Genomic DNA, 19,650 nt, shown 5'->3' with positions numbered 1-19,650 from the left:
AAGCTCCACTTAAAATGAAATCAGAATGGAAGCTTGCAGTTTTCATGTGTTGGCACTGTGACATTTTCCATGAATTATCCCATACCAGTAGCTTCGCTGACTGTTGAATTACTCTCACTTCTTGCTTTTCTGATTCATGGCATTTCAGTGTTCTGTAAATCCAGTTAAATCTGTTAATGGTTTAGTCTAGAGAAGAGAAGACTGGAGAAGATCAGGCAGCAATATTCAATCATATCTAAAGCAGCTGCACAGAAGGAGGAAGGAAATTGTTCGCCATCTCCTCTGTAGCTAGAGGAAAAAACTAGTGAAATTCAGTCACTGCAAGGAAGATGTGGGTTGGGCTGCAGGACAAACTCAGATGAAGTATAAGGTTGTAGCTGGGGACAGATTCTTTGGGGAGCATGCAATCTCCTCTCTTACAAGTCGTTTACAGCTGCAAAGTGCTTCAGAGACAAAGTGCTGTCAGGAATTCAGAGTAGGGTGCATTTCTGAGGTGGTCATGTGCCATTTCCATCCAGGCCCATTTTCCATGCTCCTGTGTCTGAGGAGGAGCATTTTCATCCCAGCTCATCCCTGCCAGAACAAACCACTCGGCTTTACCAGACTTACCCACTGTTAGCCATGCCTGTTAGTTGTATACAAGAGTAATTCAGAGGGTCTGTGACGAATGCAGCTGACTAACAAGATATTGTGTATTCTTTAGTGGTTTAAAATTAAAAATTCATGCAGCATGAAAGAAATAATCATTATAGTTCAGTGGTCTCCACAGCCATTTGCCACCCACACACCATGTCAAACTCAGCATGATATTATGTTAAGAATAATAATTATGCCTTTACAGTACCATGGGATCGTCTCAGCACTTCACCACCAGAGGCGTAGGGAACTATCAAGCATATGTTCATCGCATTCGGCTTGAGCCCTAAGAAACTTACTACTCCAGCTATTGTGAGGCTGTTTCTAGCTCCTGCCCCAGTGAACAGGACAGGGAAAAAGTAGACCTGGAGATACCAAGAATGGAAGATCCTGTCCTGGTGTATCATGCCAGTGAGGTGTAGAACTGTCTTGTTCACAGATGAGTGCAAAAAGAAGAGATGAGTGGAGATATTCACCAGATTATGTCTCAAAATCAAAATGGTGTGTTAAATGCAGAGGATAATTTTGGCATTGGAAGAAGTTTCATGGGCTTGCACAAAGGAGACCACTGTGAAAAGGAAACAAATGTTTTGGGCATTTTTTTTTATTCTGGGAAGGACATGTTGATCCATGAGCAAGTTCAGTGTGCCACAATGGCCATTTGAACCTTGCCTCTTGGGTAGTTACAGGAATGCTGTATGTGGGTATTGTCCCGGGCACTGGGGAAGGAACACCTGGAGGGGACAGCCATGGTCTCCTGGAGGTTTCTGTTGAGCTTTCACTGCTTCTCAGGTATTGTGTTGAGTGGCTTTCTGACCTTCAACTCAACCGATTCTATAGAAAACAAATGGCTAACTAATGTAAGGATGAGTTAATTTTTCATTGTATCAGCTTAACTCATTTTCCTTACAGCATGTGATTGTTAAATCTGACATTAGGGAGGATGGGAACAGGTAGGCACAAGCAGGTTTGTGTTACATCAGGTTACAGAATGACACTAAGCGAGAGGAGACATAGTGGGAACCACATCCTTCAGCATGGAGTGAGTGAGAGAAGCTGCTTTTGTTGTCCCTTGGTGATTTCTGAATAACAGAATTGTTGTCCCTTGGTGATTTCTGACTTCGACTTCCAGTAGAGCCAGACTTTTACTGTCTGATCTCAGTAACAGCTTTCTCATCTTAAAAATAAGACTGTAAAGAATTAAGGGAGAATCTATATCTGTGATCCTTCAGTTCGTATTCTTAGTTGTTGTGCTATTTATTCAGCCATTCACTCCTCTTCATTGAGCAAGCATTCTGCTTTTGTTTGTCTTTGCATGTAAAGGGTTGCTCTTTACAATCTAACTGTACTGCAAATATGGTGCATCAGCTTCAGTATGGGGCAATCATAGGGCTGAAATGAGTTTTAAAGTTGTTGAAATTAGTTATTTTATTCTCTATGTACTTCAATCCCCAAATTTTAAAGGTGTTATTAGTTTGAAAATGCACATGAATCTTTCAGTTGTCAGTGCAATATATTACCGTGCTGTGTGTTCCTTTGTGCTTTTGTTTCTTGTGGTGGACGGAGATAAGAGGTAATTAGATTGGCTGGGAAGAATGTCTTGAATGAATTTGGCTTGGTTCCTTTGCAGCATTTCCAGTTCCACATTTTACAAAAGTGCGTGTGCAGGAGATTACAGTCATATGCAAAAAAAAAAAAAAAAAAAAAAAGTAATTAAAAGGAAAAAAAGAGAACCCACTGGTGATACTGAGCTTGTAAGGGCAACAGCATTTTGAAGTAAATGGAAAGGAAGCATGGTATTGCCAAGGAGTTAGGGCAGAAGTTGTGCACGTAATACTTCGTTTTTAGAAGGAGGTCAGCCAGCAAGGCTGAAGACTGGTTTGATAGGTATTGCTTTGGCTAAACAACAGTTAAACATGGGGATCGAGCATGAAATTAACCTTGTAAAACTTCCAAATGTGAATGAATATTCATGTTCATAACTGCAGGGCATGAGACAGTGCAGCAGTACCCACAACCTGTTGGTATGGAGCCTTTCTGCTCTCACTATGGGCATGGATTCCTCTGAGTACATCTGCAAAGATCTGCCTTTATGCAAGATTATCCTTATATGCTCTCCTTATATCTATCTCCACTCTTTCTTATGTGACTTACATGCCGGTGAGCTCACTGGCTTAATAAACCAAATAATTTAGAAACTGTAGGTTGACTTGGAATATCCAATGAATACAGTCCCATCTTTTTGATTCTCCTTACAGAGATCTGTGAGACCCCCTAATTGTTTCATGTTAATTGAAACCAGTAATATTTGTTTTTCTGTCTGTTGTAGGTTCTCCAGCTGGGTTCTGATATTCTTCCTCAGTACAAGCAAGAAGCTCCAAAGACTCCACCACACATTATACTACATTATTGTGCTTTTAAGACCACTTGGGACTGGGTCATCTTAATTCTAACCTTCTACACAGCAATTATGGTTCCATATAATGTCTCCTTCAAGACGAAACAGAACAACATTGCCTGGCTTGTGCTGGACAGTGTCGTGGACGTTATTTTTCTCGTTGACATTGTTTTGAACTTTCATACAACCTTTGTTGGCCCTGGTGGAGAGGTTATATCTGATCCCAAACTCATAAGGATGAACTACCTGAAAACGTGGTTTGTGATTGATCTTCTGTCCTGTTTACCGTATGACATCATCAATGCCTTTGAGAATGTGGATGAGGTAAGCTATTGTAGTCCACCTGAGAAGTGTTGTTTTAATTAGGAATTAATTTAGGAGTGTGCTTCCAGACATCTGACAGCAACAACAGGCAATGGAAGCCCTGCGCAAATGTGGGGATGCCATTAGGCAGCTGGGCTTTACCTATGTGATGTTCCCATGTTAAAGAAGAAGAGGTGTCCTAAGATTTCGGTGTTGCATTCAGTGATGTACATTAATAAACATGGTTTTCACAGTCACTTCCTTTTCCTCCAAAAGCATAATCTCCCATCCACTTCGCAATGGGCTGAACCAGTTGGGGTGTCCCCCCGCCAAGCCTCCCTTTCCCGCTCAGACCCAGGGATTGCCTTTAAACACTCCTAATCCATTGCAGGACAGCCTGAAGTGGCTTTACGTAAATAATCAAAACCCTGTCTCTGCTCTGGCTGAAGTGGGTGACAAATTTGCCACTGAATTGTACAGAATTAGAGAATGCCTCTGAATAAGCATTTTTAAAATCCCGTCCTAGGATTACTTTTTGAAGCATCCTGTAATTTTCTTTTTCTTGTGTTGTGTTTTTAAATGTCTGATTGAGAGGGAGGCTTATCTCCATTTTTTAAACAGTCTTGAGTTAGTGCTGGAATTTTAGAAACTGTTTGAGGAGAGACAAACACATCTTAAAGGGACAGTGAATTAATGCTTTTTAACTGCTAAATATATAAATGTTTAATAAATTGGGCTTGCAGCCTAAGATAATAGAGGAAACAAGCAATAACTAGGACAAATAATATAGGCACAAGTCACTGCAGAGAAAATTCATTATTAAAATGCAAGTATAATGGCATTAGAGTTTGTTTTAATTTTTCTCTAGAGCCTTTTATCTTTAGGGCCATAAACAGATGAAAAATCCTTTGTTCAGTTTTTTAAACATTTTAACTTTTTTTTTTTTTTTTCTTAGAATACTGTTTTTAAATTCTTTAAAAATATATATTTGCAGTTATGTATCCTTGCTTTATAAAATCCATGCTGGTATTTTTTAATACAAACTTTGGTGCAGGTTTTGTAGAGCTCTTAAAATTCCAGCCCTGTCTGTGTGCCGAGTACCTTCTTTTGACATTGTTCCGTTTTATTTATAGCAAATATGACAGAAGTGATAATACTTGCAGCTTAAATTCAAGATCATATGAGGGCTGCCCGTCTGGAACCAGGTTGTACAGTCAGGATTGTAAGGAGGTGGTATTATCAAGGTTGTAATAATACAGCATTTTAAGATACCTTTTTAAGTTCCACATGAAGAGGAACCTGATTTTTATAAAAATGCAGTGTTACCTCCAGATTTTCATGTTTTAATACGTAAAACAAAAAATTTCTCTGCCCAAGCAGTACAGATTTAAATGACAAATTTAAACTCTTTCTCTGACATCCATGGGAGGTAAACCATCTGTGAGAATTGTGGCAGCAAAGAACCATGGGCATTGCGGATTATAATCGAGGCACACTTCAAGTGGCAAACGTTAACCAAAATGTAATAACAATAAAAAGGTGATCCTGGAGCTGCTATGATTTTACCTTCAAAAAATGAAATATAAACTCCTTTTTAATAAGAGAGCCACCAGAAACATTTCTCTCTTCTGAAATGGTGCATTATGGCCCTGGGGTCTCTAGCAGACACCAGACACTGGAGCCTAACTGCTCGTATCTTTGATTTCAATGCCCTTCAGCCCAGATTTTCCCTAGCATCTGAAAAGAAGTGATTTTGAAAACAGGTATGTAAACAGCCAGTCTTTCTTCCTTACTCTCCATTTTGTCTTTTTGTTTTTTTGTTTTTGTCCAGAGCAGGTTTTTATGGTGGTATGTCTTCATTTGTGACATTTAAGTCCTTTAAGCTGGTTGGTGCGCTCTGGATGGTTGTAGTTGTTATGCTCTTTATCTTTGCACGGCTTTTACCATTTATTTTAACTGTTACTTCTTTTGTGGGACTTAAATTCTTGGCCTGCTAGCAGCAATGAATTTTCTATTCAGAGAATAAGTAAATTGATAAGCTTAATTTGGAAGAAATCTTCTAATTGATTAAAAGTGGAGTGTTTCTCATTAGAAGGTGAGTGTTTCCTCCTCAAGGCAAGTCAGATAGAGAAGTTTTTACCTCTTGATTCTGGTGGATTTTTGCACTTTATCTTGGCACTGCATGTTGGATAAGGGAACTTGTCTTCAGCATTAAAGTTGGTGGTTGTGGCTTTTGAAAAAATTAATAGAAAATCAGAGCTTGTGGACAGGTTCTGGTGGTCTTTGAGCTTCTGGTGTGGTGGTGAAGGATGGCCCCAAATCAGTGTGATTTGCCCTAAAAGCCAGAAAGATGACTTTCCAGATTTGCTCCACTTGTGTGTCCCACCTCCAGCCCCTCCTGTTTTTTCATATAAGACATCAAATGCACTTGTGTGAGTTGTTAAGGGACCAGCTGGGTAGGGGGCTATCACTGTGGTCAGCTGCTTCTCTTCCTTATGAGTGGGTCTGTAATGCATAAGGAAAGATACAGCAAGGATGTTGAGGTTTGTGGCTCTCTGTTGGAGCTCTCTCTCAGTTCATAGCACATGTGGATTTGGCTTTGGCCCAGATGTAATAAAACATAAGCTCCTAGTTCAGCATCAGCTACTTCAGTGTCTGTGTTTGCTAGCCTGTGCTCGTGTATCGGTGCTTGAAGTTACTTGTGCAGAGGCTGGGTTGTTGTGAAAGTTGCCTGGTGTACCCAGGTGCTATTTTATGAAGTCAGAATTAAGGAAAGAAATAGAAAGTTTAAACAAATGAAAGTGGGGGGAAAAAAAGTGAGTTTCCTTGATTGAGGGTTGGAGTTCTCCAAAAGCAGCCTTGGCTGGAGTAGGAGCAGTGTCATTCCCATCATGAACATTAGGCCAAAGCTGGAGTCTTGTGAAATTTCCACCTGAGGTAAGCATGACTGCAAAACAAAGTTATTTTGCTGTTGAGTGGACATAGTAGGTGGGTATAGCGGAAAGGATTATGATACGCACATTGAGAATCATGGGAATTATGGTTATTTGATGTGGAATTAGAAGTGTAGGTTCCTATGACTAGAGCTACGGGGCCAGGCTGTTATATTCTGCTCTGAGGGATTTAGATGCATGACAAGGAAGGGAAAAGGTAAGGTAATGAGAGAGAGAGAGAGAGATCTTACAAAGCTTAGAGTGATATAAATTGATGTGATGGATAAGGAATTAAGTGGCTAAGTGGTATTGAGAGGATAGGAAAACAAGGTAGAATAGGTCAGAGAAGAATAAGCTAAGAGAGAGGAAAGTGAAAGCCTTAGTGGGATACGTGCCTTATTTAAGAAAATTGGTAGGATGAGATAGTCCTAGAAATCTGGAAAATGCATGGTATTTTTTCTAATTGGGAAACATTACTTGCACGGAAATACGTGCTGGCTAACGCAAAACCATACAGAAAACTTCTTGTATACAGAGGTAGAGGAAGGGACGCAATCAGGCATGCAGAGGAACCCAGCCAATTTCCAAGATATGAACCAGAATGAGGTGCGTGTGCTCGGAGTCTCTGAAACTAGGCTGTATTTTTTCTTCTTGTTTTTGGAAGAAAAAGAGTTGTGTGAAATTTCAGGTTTAGTTTGAAGGTTCTTATCTGTTTGTCTCTCCTTTTATGTAAGGAAAAAAAGAAAGGGTAGGGGAGGAGTTTTCATCAATGGGGGAGGTAAGGCATTCAGATTCCAAGATTTTGGTCATGTGAAATCCCAATTGTCATAACGCTTATTTAAATAAAGCCTGTCAAATTGGAAGTCTGGTCCAAGTGCTTGGAGTTCTATGTCATATGAAGGAATGTTATTGTTTTTTCCTGAGTACCTAACTGTACGTACCAATTCTTTCCACTGGTGTGTGTACAGTCACTTATATTTCTAAACTCATGACTTCCTTCTTCTGAAGCTAGAGGATGAAGTTACCTGGAAGCTTAGCCTTTTTGTGTGGTCTGCTTATTTGAGAGAGATTAATATCCAGCTTCTCTTGGTCTGGGCTTCCAAAAGGTTGGTTACAGTGTGGGCAACCACTCATTCCATACAAGCCACAATATTAGAGTCAGGCTGGGCTCAATTTGCAATGGTTGGATTTACAGTGTGCCCAATGACGCTGGACCCTTTTGCATGTTCAGATGTGGTCAAGCCATTCTACAATTCCCTTTGGGAACTGATGTGTGGATTTACTTACCAGGGAAATGAGGATACTGTGCAGGTGTTTGGCTCTTAGTCCCACATGAAGCTATGCTATTGGAAGAGTGCCCCGGAGCTGGGAGCACCCCAGGTGCTACCACTCAGATAAGGGCACTCCAATATGGTGCTGCTGAGGGCTGTATTCAAGCTTCTGAAATTTAGTGCACAGCTTAAGTATTTCCAAGACTAGGTGGATGGACAAGCTCTTGGCTGAGTGGAAACTGCTTCCTCAAATTTCCCATTTTGATATTTGGAGGATACTGGTACACTGTATTTTTTTTTTTTTTTCCTGGCAATTTCCCCTTGTTTTCATGAATTTGAGTTCATAATGAAAGAAAACCCAGAACTTTTAGCACATCTCTGCCAAAGATATGGCCATAGGATGACATGGCAAGTATTGCAAAGAATGGGATGAGATGTTGGGATAATGCACACAGATAACCAAGCAGATGGTTTTCAAATAAGTTGTATAAAAGATCATCCTTCCTGCAAAAATTAATTCTCATGAGCCACTGGCTGGAAGCGAAAGCAAACTTAAATGAGCTAAAACTCTGAAATCCTATCTGTTGTTTAATAATGTAAGACTACATGACCCAGTGGCCTTTAAAATTTAGTGATCTGTGCAGGACATATTAAGGCATGGAATCCTTGTAAGTGTAATCTACTTTTAATTACTATTATTGATCTGTTCAGCAGTGGCAGAAACTTTTGCATCACTGCTATTAGCTAAAGCAGCAATGTCTGTAAAATGAAAGCAAATGCAAGCTAGGACAATCAGTTTAGCCATATTCAGACCTGCAGTGCTTTTCTGGAAACATTCCTTTTTCCCAAAGCTATTTGAAGAAGGGTTTATGGACCCCAGTCGGAGTGGTATAAGCAAAACGGAGATGAATCGGCAAGTTGCAAGAACGTAGCTTTGGCTCTGAAATATAGTCTATTGCTAGCTGCCTTTCCTAAATCTCGGTGGCTGACATGGAGAAAATAATTCCCAGAACTAAATCCCTGATGCAGCCAAGTGTAAAACTATGATGAAAACTCCTAGCAACATAATGACAGACGTGCTAAGCCTGAGACCTGGCATTTTCCCCTTTGTAATGCAGTGGGAAGACAATTAAATATGAAGAACGCTGCCACTGCAATATAATAATATATCTTGGTTAGGATGTCCAAATATAAATTTAGCCACCCTAGGCATGCATAATATACAGGTGGTTAACCATATTCACCCCTGTCAATTATGTTCTTGCACTTAGGTGCAAAATTGCACCATTTGTCTTTAGTTTTTATTCAAGTTATGGTTTTATTCAAGTTCTGCCATTGTTTAATTTTTAACTTTGTAGCGGCTATAGGATGATGGCAGTTTTGGTATATTTCATAGGTTCCTCACTAGAAATGCATAAGGGTGATCTTGATGTGCAGGGAAACTTGTGATAGGAAATCCCTGAACCCAAGGGTGGTGAGAGGGCAGACAGAGTTATCTCACCAGCTGGATGTGGTCTGGGAGTCTGTGATCTGTGGAATACTAAACTTTAATTATACGTCTCAGTGTGGTGTGCTTTTTTTTTAATATGACACTGGGAAGCAGATGTTGGGTACAAGCCATTTAACTCAAATCTTTAGTCAGAGCCGTACTAAGTAATGAAGAACCTAATTGAGGCAAGTTGTATGTAGGGTACTTTCAAGGGAAGCTTTGTGTCCTGTAGATGCTTTCTCTTGCAGAGGAGGAGAGGCTTAGGAAGGAGACAAGGCAAATGAAGTAATCCAGTCAGATACTGAATTAAATAATGCTGATGAGAATAGAACAAATCCAGATCATTGAGATTGCTGAATGCACGGGTTGAAGGAAGAGTCACAGACTTAGGGGTGCAGGCCGTTGCTCTGCATAAAATGGATCCCAGATACAGCCTTGGAGAAACCAAATGCATGGCTAATAGCAGCATTACCCATGTTTTCCTAGAGAGAGAGAGAGCCTTGTAACCCAGTGTGTCTTCATTTTGTTAAATCCTGAAGACTGTGTTGCACATATACATAGCCTTGGTGCTGATGGATAGATCCAGAAGTACTTGCACAAACATTGCAGCTCAGGTTACTCTATCCAGATATTTCTTCTTTTCCTTTCTATATTTGGAATAGAAAATGTGTAGTTTGCTGCTGGCATTAAACTATCAGCTGAGTTCAGTATCCTCCTCAGATTCTGTCCTGAGCAATGGGACATACCTTCCTCTCCCTCCCATTTCATCCTCCATCCACCTTCCCTAAGTGAAAATTATTGTATTTTTTGGTATCATTGTATTTTATGATATCATTCCCCAGTTAGGCACCCTGCAATACTAAAAAACAAAAAACAAAAAAAAAAACAAAAAAAAAACCAAAAACACAGAAGTACAAAATTTCACATACCCATCAAATAACATCTAAAATATTTTGAAATCTTCTTTCCTTTTGTAATCTCATTTATTGTGTTTGTTATGTATTGCACTGTATGGCTGTGCCATAAACGATTACCATCAATTACCTGGAAGTGCGTTTATAAAGTTCTAGTTTATTGAGCTTATGGGGGGGAGGGGGGAGAGGGAGGGACACGACAACACAGAAAAAGCTCCCCATCCTCATGGAAAAATGAAGTCTTGAGTGTAAATTTGGAGGTGCTTTCAGAGACTGCAGGAGAAAACCTGCTTACTTTCATTGCATTTCATTGTGCTGTAAGGGCTCAATTTTCTGCTCGCTGCAGTCACTACTCCCACTGCTGTCAGTGGTGCAAGATCAGGCATTAAATGGACTCTGCCTCTACCTGGACCCATAAACTAGATAGCTTTTTCAGAAACAATGCCCCTTACTCCTGTGTGGATTTACATAATTGAATCCAACCCTAAATACAGTTCTTAAAGTGGTGATAAATCAGAAAAATTACTTTTTTATTTTTCTCATTCCAGCATTTTGATTTGTACGTATGCAACGTTATTGCATTAATTGATTACCTTAAAGAAAAAAAAAGTTTCTGAGATATGTTGGAAGATTTATTTTAACATTAACTCCAGTAAAGAAGCATTAAGGAGATTTTAGAGCTAAGCTTTATTTAAGTAGCTCAGCTTGAAAATTTCTTTTGGGAATGATTTGCTGGTTAAATTTCAAACAGCCTGTGTGTCCTTCTGGGTAGTCCTCTGTGCTACACAGAGCCATAACTTCTGGAGATGTGCCTGCAGGCTCACCTGCTTGTGTAGACAAGAGCTCACCATTTCACTTGTACCCCAAATCTGTAGGCACTTTGTCTTCTTGTAACGACTGCTCGATGAAGGTTGCCTAAGGTTTACAAAAACGATGCATTCTTTACTGCTTCAGTGGCAAATCTCGAGCTATACCCTGACTTTACAGAATCAAGTAAGCGGTTGGTTTGAGTGAATTTTTTCTTGTGTGCAGTTACTTCAGGTGAGAGAAAGGTAATGAAGGTAACGAATGTTTTGCTGTGAAATCCAGAGCCAGGCACACTCCACAAGGATATGCCAGCACTTCCAGGGTATGATTCTTAATGTCCTAACAACATGTCTTCAAAGTAGACCTGAAGAGTCACCCTGCCCTAAAATGCCCATTTCTTACCATTGTTAGTAATGACACGCTAGCGTGATGTGTTCTGATGTGAACTCCTCCATGGTGTAGTTAACATTGAGATAAAATGCAGCCTGCTCTTGGGACTGTATTCACCTCAATTCATCTGCTCAAAGTATAAAAACAAAAACAAATGGAAAAAATAAGGGGGGAGGGGGAGTAAAAATCACAGAGATCCTTTTAATCACTGAGTTGTGACTTTGGTAGGCAGGTTCATCATATTGTACTTCCCATAAACTGATCAAAATCCGCCTTAACTTATGTTGTCTGCAGATCTGTCTTAATTTGCAGTCTGCTTATTTGTCCCTGTGCCAGTCTTCTTGGTTACTTTAAATATTTTTTCTTTTTCCCTCATGTTTATCTCCTTTATATGCATAGAAAGAACAGTCACCCTCCCGCACACACATCAATCTTCCTTTTTTTTTTTTTTTTTTTATGAGGGAGGTTTTATGAGGTTTTTCCTGCGTGATGCTGAGTTTGAAAGCATCCCTTTAGAGCAAAGCTGTATGTATTAATTGGGGGATCCATCGTTGCCATGTAATGGGGTTTGGCTTTTCCTCTTGCCTGTCGAAACGCTAGCCAGATACATTCTGGAGCTAAATTAACCTTTTTTTGGGAGTGCACAACCCACTGATTGCTCTGAATCACTGTGTGTTTAACTGGGGTACATAAACATTTCTTTCTCTGTCATTTTCATCTGAAGAACATCTTAGTAACAGGAATTTAGATTAATTTTCCCTGTAATGGATTCTCTTAGTCTCTGCATTGTTTAGCTTTATCATTTTTGTTTTATTCACCCTCCTTCTTCATACTGGCAGCGTCTTCCGAAGTTGTGCCTCCAGCAGATTTCATGAGCATATAATGTTTCTGCTTGCATCAAGAAAGAAAACAAAAAAATCACCAAGAGTTTTGGCTTGTAGCCCTTACTATATCTTCTTTTGAGCATTCTCCATTTTGTTATCCTTTTCCCAAGTTCCTCAGCCACCTTACAATTCCTCTTTTAGTCTTGTTTCTCTGTTTCCTAACATTTTCACCCCTTGCCTTACAGAAATACTGCATGTCTTTTCTTTAGAAGACCAAGTTTGTTATCAGGGAAAGCTATCAGGCAAACTTGGCAGGACCCCAGCTAACCTAAGCTTAGCAAACCTGCACTGCTGCATTGATTGCATTTTGATTTATCTCAATGTTTCTAATTACCCTTTCCCTTAACATTTGTTCAGTTAATGTATCTGTTTGTTTCCTTCTTGATGCATTAGGTTTTCTGGAAAACATTAACATCATCTTTGAAAAATTAAAGTTAAGAAATAATTTTTAGCCCAGGTTGGGATTATTTTTACTTCATTGTAGCTTGATATCCTGATATCTTTTTTGTTGCCTTTTTTTTTCTTCATTTATGAGTGCGAAGAATCTTTGGATATTTGTTTTAATGTTCTTTGCAAGAAAAGGTTCAACCTGACATTTGGCAATTCTCACTTCATTCATTTTATCCACTAAGATGTCATTTTCTGTTCATCATTTTTTTTATATCTCATATATTGTCAGTTCTATATTACTCTTTTCTTCTTTGGGACAATGATTTCCATGTTTAGAACTAATGCCAAATTCTACAAGTTTTTCCTCTGGTTTGAGAAGCAACCTCTGGATATTTTTGTACCTTTGGTACTTTTTGACGTAAGGACCCTCCAAGTGTCCCCTGCTGCCAGGTGTCTGACTCCCCTATCTCTCCCACTCCAGTTACCTTCACTTATTATTGTCTGCAATTCAATATAAAATCATTTATAATTTATCAGCTATTGCACTTTGGAAATCAAGAACCCTAGTCCAGTTTACTTTGTGATTGTTCATTTTTTATGAACTGATTCAATTCCTCTTTTCAAGCCAATGGGGACTTTTGCAAAATCCTATCAGAACCAAATGTAGTGTAGCATCACTTTCCATGGAGTAATTGGCCATTCAGTGAAGAAATAAGCATGCTACTGCATCTGCAGAAAATCTCGTCCTACTGTTATTAATAGCATTTATTCTCCAAGCTCATATTGAGAAAGTTAAATCTCACATTGTGAGGCAATGCTCTGTAATATCCATCTCTGTAATAACATAATACAGGTTTGGATGCTGCCCAGATCTGGGCTATCCGGATTTCTAAGGATGGGTTTAATTTCTCCTCCCGTAAGCTGTGTAAGTGATAGGCTTCAGCCTCTTTGTATTTGGTGGGAGGGGAGAGAGGCAGCTCCAGGAGGTGATTCATCCCGCTGCTGGCAGCCTGAGATGGATTGGGTGAATCACTCTTCTGACATGCCTCTCCTCACACACCCGGGAGGAAAGCTGGACGATTCACATTGACTGGGTGGCGGCCGCAAGGTTGTAGCATTACAGGAGGTGGATTCCACCCCAGGAGGCTGCTTAGAGCTTGGTCACAGTGTGGCTGTGGCTTTTGCGGGCATACCCAAGCTCAACTTCCATGAAAACATTTTGCTCTTGCATGGAGATAAAGAGCTCAGCCTGGGCTGCAGACTCCTCGGAGGATTCAATCATGCTTTAATAGCTAGTTTTGCTGAATGCAGGTTGCTGTAATTGCTTTGCATCCAGCAACTCTAAGCTTATTAGCTTAAATTTAGCTTAAGGTCTGCATGTGCTGTGGTCACACCTTTGCAGTGATGAGATGCCCTAAAACATTTCATAGAAGGGCTCTCAGCTCTGGTTATTGGCCACTCCATAAATTCTTCTAAATCACAATGTGCTGAACATCAAAGCATTGTGAAAAGTCTTCCTTTTTTTTTTTTTTCTTCGGCCTTTTCTAAGACAGCGTTTTCTGTTAAATGATGCAGTACCGACCCCAAATTTCAGAGCCAGAAGGATTTCAGTTTTGGAACACATTTAATTTGCATGTTTCATTTTTTTTTTTTTTTGCTGCTGTTGCATATATATGCACAGCTAACAACATATAAATAAAAAATCATGGAGTGAAATCTAATCAAAAAAGTGCCTAGAGTTAAAAACACATTGTTTCCTAATAGGGGAAAAAAAAATCTATGCATGAATTTACCATTTCAGTATACTGGGATTTAATTTTGTGGTTTGAGCAGATCTTAGTATACTTAGAGGACAGAAACTAATGACTACTTATGCTTTTATTTTACATTTTAAAACATTTATGCAATAATTTCCTACTGCGGAAAAGATTTATTAGATTAACAAGTAACCAGCTAATTAAATCTTTTCTATCTTTTACAAAGATGCAGCTCTGCTATGCTGAGAATTTCTCCTTTAACGTACAACAGACTCTACCACTCTGTTTTCTAGTTTAGGAGGACATCTCTGGCGCTAACACTAACTTGAATGATTTCCTGCACTTGTTGACCTGCATTTTCCTTTGGTGACAGTGTTCCCTTTATCCTCTTGCATGTCTGATTCGTGACCTCTGTATAATGTGACTTTGAAAGCTTTATCCTTCCTATTGCCTGGCTTATCAGGGATTCATTAAGCACAGGAGAACTTTAGTTCCCTGTTCTTGCTCAAGGTCCAGAGGTCTGTTCCCACTGCCCATATTGCAATTCCAAAAAAACGTTTTGCTCAGTTTTTTGTTAGAAAAAAAAAGTTAAGCCAGAAGCAGCTGAACAGCTTAGAGATATCTTTTATCCTGGAAGACTGGAGTTTGACAATGTGGACATTTAGAATCTGAAATGGTAAGATTCAGGTAACTTTCTCAGGAAGGAGTGGGCCCCTCTGCATTTCAAACTGAGTGTTATCCCCGCTTGTGCCCCCACTATCAAACCGAATTTTCTTTCCTAGTATATAAAGAAAATTGAGAAAATAGGCTTTGCAAGATGCATAAGTCAATAAACTTGGGCTTTGTTTAATCATGAATGGATAATCTAATTGCAAAGACGAACATCCTTTCCCCAAAAGTATCCTTCTGGGTAAATGTGACATTGTTCACTTCCTCTGCAGTGGCTTCAGCTGTCTGCTAAATAGACATGGTAGTTTAAAGACGGCTGGTTCACAGCTATTGCTTGTGTCCTCTCCTGATCCAGTGGCTTCAGAAATCACAGGGAAAGTCTCCATTGACTGCAGTGATGTATGACTCACACTTCTAACTTGATGGTGTGTATCAGATAGGAATTTGGTTTGGGACTTCAGATTCCAAACTTGACACACAAAATGTAGTTCTGGAGTTTTCTGTTTTTCCACTTATAAGATTTCTGCGACTAAGATGATTGAAGGGTAAGCTGAATGAATGTCCTCATTTGATTAAGACGTGATCCCATACATTGGCCAAAACCTCAAGGGGCAGGTTTGGATAGGTTGGATTTTCAGTAGCAAAATCACGCATTATTTAAATGATGCTAGCACCGAAACAGATTACACGTTCCATTTCGGGTTTCTAATAACCTCTCTGTTCCTTGAGTGCTGAGGTTACTTTATTTACCACAGACGCTCACTTTTTATTAGAAATGTTTCAAAAATATTCCCTGTAAAGCATAAATACAGTTAAAAGAAAAATGAAATTAAAGGCAGCCAGTAATCAGATGAATTCAGAACACTGAGTTTCTTAATAGCTCAGATTTAATTCAAAGCAGTTAGTCTTTAGTATAATTTCAACCAAAGAGAGTGCTGCTGAATCTTGGGAAGAACTTTGTGTATTTAACAGTTGAGGCTTTATTGTTTAAAATATATTTTAAGTATAAAAGTACCGGCTTTAGGCACCCAGTAAATAATAGTGCAATGCATCATGTGTTCATTTAGTATGTGTTTAATTGCTCTTTCCTTGGTAGTGTTTTATGGAATAGGCTTTTAAAGCTCCCAACATTGCCTTTATATTTTGCAAGATTAGATATGAAATGTGAATGCTCAGTAAGTACATCTCTGATTATTCAGCCATAAAGCAGTGGGTCAGACTGAACAGGCTTTAAGACATACAGGAATTTTAAGTAAGTTTTACTCGATTACTTTTTGGAAAAAATAAGTTTGAATGTCAGCTGAAATGTTCTCTTTGTTTTATACATAAGATATATGACTGTTATCTGTGCTTAGAAAAAAATAAATAATAACAGCATGAACTTTCTCCCAGAGTCTGAAATAAAAGCTGTATTTTTATATTACTTATACAACTGCAAAACTGCTCATGTAATTTAGGGAGAGAAGATGTAATAAGGATGGAGAATGGAGTGTCAGGTTATAAACTCTCCTGGTCAGGGATTGATTCTTGGTTTGGGTTTGTACAGTAGAAAGCGCAGTGTAAGTAAGCCTTACCACTGGGTTGAATGTAAACTACTGGGTGTAAAAACTCCCAGGTTTAGATTCCAGATCTCTAACACCTTATCCACCCATACTCCTGATAATGAGCAGAGTATCTCTAAGTAAAGTGGAAAGAATGCTTACCTCCTTGACCAAAACAAGAGGACCTGATCCTCCTACAACAAACAAACAAAAAAAAAAATAAAAATTATGCCCTTTTTTCTCCTTCTGATTTTCCAGAAAATTTTTGTTAACTTTCAGAATTCAGGTACATTCACTGAAACACATTGCAGATTATTTTAGTTTAATAGATCAATAAGCTACTCTATAGTTGTTCTTTATTGTTTTTAATGTAGATACTGTTTCTGATTCATGCTGTAGTCTACTGGACCCAATCTGTTGCATAATGAACCCTAAAAGGAACTTCCTAAGTTATTGGACAAGTGGGCTATGCAGAGTAGCTCACAAGCATATATCCCAAACCAATTAAGTAGGTATACGTTTAGATGAAAATAAGAACAATAAACAAGACCCATGTCATGTGTAAATGCAAAATACAGAAATCAAAATGGGAAAATTCCACTTCCCTCCATGGTATTAGTCATCATGACAGCTTCAATGCAAATATAGAACTTCAATTTATTAAGGATTTGGGGATCTGAAACAAATTCCAACAGGATTTGAAAAGCATACAAGAACTTTGTTGAACAGATTACATCTGAAAATATCAGATGCACGTTACCCTTCAAACGTTACTTGTGAAAAGAAACAGAGGTGCAAAAGTGAGAAATGTTTTCCTGGTATGGAAAACTCCAGAAACTCCAGTCTTTTACTGTTTGATAATATAATTAGCCAGTGTTTTGACTAGACTGATTTGATAATGATGCATAGAAAAGGGCAATTTAATCTTGGCACAGTAACTAGGAATGTTTGCCTCATTGCTTTCTATGTCTTAATTTCTACTTTAAATTAAATGTCTTCAGCTTCTGAATGTTTTATATTAGAAACCTTCTTTTCCAAAGTTTCTATTTTGAGTCACTAATTAATTTAATGCACAAGTTAGGTATATCATGGGATTGCAATAGATCAGGAACATATTTTTCTTCTCTTTCTGCATCTATACACTCTATTAAAATACATTGCCAATGGTTTGTGCACTGAAGAGGACATACATATTTCTTGGTCCCTCTCAGATGTTTCCATTAACTTTTTGATGGTCCCTGTGCTTCTATTCCCTAAATATTTGTGCTTCCACTTATTTGTACTTCATTTATCTTGCATGAAAAAAAAAAAGCTCAAATACTTGCTTTAGGAAAATATCTACTATGTCTCTTGATAGGCAAGGAAATTAATTCTATATGCAAAGGCATGCAGCTTTCTTGCCAGTGCTGTTTGGTCTACATTATGCTCAGTCAGAGAGGTGATGTGCCTACAGATGTTAGGTCCATGTTCAGTCAGTGAGATATCTCTATGAATAACAAAATTTCCAGTTATGTTAGCTGTAGTGAAGCACACTGAGATGGAGACCATTGGACCAGAGGACGTTACCCAGTTATTCTCTGATAGCTGAGAAGAGCAGTACGCACATTTCTCTCTTTACCACTTATAATTATTTGCTGAGATTTCAGCTGAGCATTGGATAATGCTGCAGGCTGTTGAAGTAGGTGGACTCTCATTTTGGTTAGAGTGGCAATCCTCTCCTTGGCTTTAATTTTAATATATGGCTGTTGTTTTCTGAGAAGTCTGGAGAAAACCCCACTTGGATGGTGTTCTATCTGTGACTGCTCCTCTACTGCATTTGACCTCTTTGAGGTCAAAGCAGAATTTAGCATTTACTTCAAATTGGCAAAGTATCAAATCTCTCCTTTTTGTAACAAGCATGCCATTTCTCACTTTGGATTTCACAGGATTCTTTTGTTGCTTTGAAAGACTGAGCTTGATCTAAGTAATTTATTCACCTATTGAATGCCAAACTTGATTTACCCTGATGAGGCCAAAAGTACTGGAGGGGGAGAGCAGTTTGTTCTTATCTGTCATCTGGGATGCTAAAAAATTATGCAGGAAGGTTTATAGCAGCTGCAGAAATCTCTGCACAGATTTCTCTATTAACCACCAGGATATTTCTGACGAATTAATTATTTTTATTCTTTTCTAGGGGATCAGTAGCCTCTTCAGTTCCTTAAAAGTGGTGCGTCTTCTCCGACTTGGTCGAGTTGCCAGGAAGTTGGACCATTATCTGGAATATGGTGCTGCTGTACTGGTATTGTTGGTGTGTGTGTTTGGACTGGTGGCCCATTGGCTAGCCTGCATATGGTACAGCATTGGGGACTATGAAGTTATAGATGAAGTCACTAATACAATCAAAACAGACAGCTGGCTCTACCAGTTGGCACTGAGTATCGGGACACCATATCGATACAACACCACTGGCTCAGGGCAGTGGGAAGGAGGACCCAGTAAAGACTCCTTGTACATATCCTCTCTCTACTTTACCATGACAAGCCTTACAACGATAGGATTTGGAAACATAGCACCAACCACTGATGGAGAGAAGATTTTTTCGGTGGCCATGATGATGGTTGGCTGTAAGTAGAATTTGATTTTATTGTGCTTAAGGTGAAGATAATTGCATACGCAGTATGATAGTTGATAAGAATACATGTGGTAGCCTTTTTTGACACCCTAGAAAAAATGAAGTAACTGTAAATAATCGTGGAATGAACTTGGAATTATCATTAAACACAGAAGCTGAAACTATGTGGTTGCTATAGCTTTTAACTTGTTTGCAAGACTAAGTGTAGTAGGTACAAAAATGTGTCCAATGGTAATTGTATATTAAATTTAGGGCCTGTTGTGAATTAATTTAGACAAACTCGAACTTAACAGGAAGTAGGATTTGTTAATAAATCATGAGATTAGATTTTGCGAATTTTAACAGCACTTAATGATTTGCCAATTTAATATAGTGGTATAAATTGGATTTATGTGATGTCTAAGAGCTCTTAAGGTTTATTGATATGATATAGCAATTTAACAAAAATTAGTTATGATTAAAACAGCGACTTAATTAAAGATTCGAGAATGGCAAGGTTCACATGAAACTTAGTGCAGTGAATTGTATGCCTAAGGATTTTTCCCCTTGGTGAATTACACTTTATGTGTTGGCATTAATCAGTGGGTGATCATGTACCAGGAGAAGTTTGTCTTCAAGGTGTCCCAGCTCAGGGGGAGTCACTGGGTCACAGCCCGC

At 38.8% G+C, this 19,650-nt stretch overlaps 1 protein-coding gene across 1 annotated transcript in view; it reads left to right on the top strand.

Annotated features, from left to right (window-relative positions):
- KCNH5 (potassium voltage-gated channel subfamily H member 5) overlaps positions 1 to 19,650 on the top strand; it is a 152,701-nt gene that overhangs the window by 37,525 nt on the left and 95,526 nt on the right. The window contains exons 6-7 of the mRNA XM_068682495.1: positions 2,966 to 3,358; positions 18,556 to 18,985. Of these exons, the coding sequence (XP_068538596.1) occupies positions 2,966 to 3,358; positions 18,556 to 18,985 (823 nt within the window). The remainder of the gene's footprint in view (positions 1 to 2,965; positions 3,359 to 18,555; positions 18,986 to 19,650) is intronic.

This window comes from Anas acuta, chromosome 5 (genome assembly GCF_963932015.1).
Source record: "Anas acuta chromosome 5, bAnaAcu1.1, whole genome shotgun sequence".
Taxonomy (NCBI): Eukaryota; Metazoa; Chordata; class Aves; order Anseriformes; family Anatidae; genus Anas; species Anas acuta.
The sequence above is the reverse complement of the archived record's forward strand: the minus strand, read 5'-3'. Positions and strand labels throughout refer to the sequence as shown.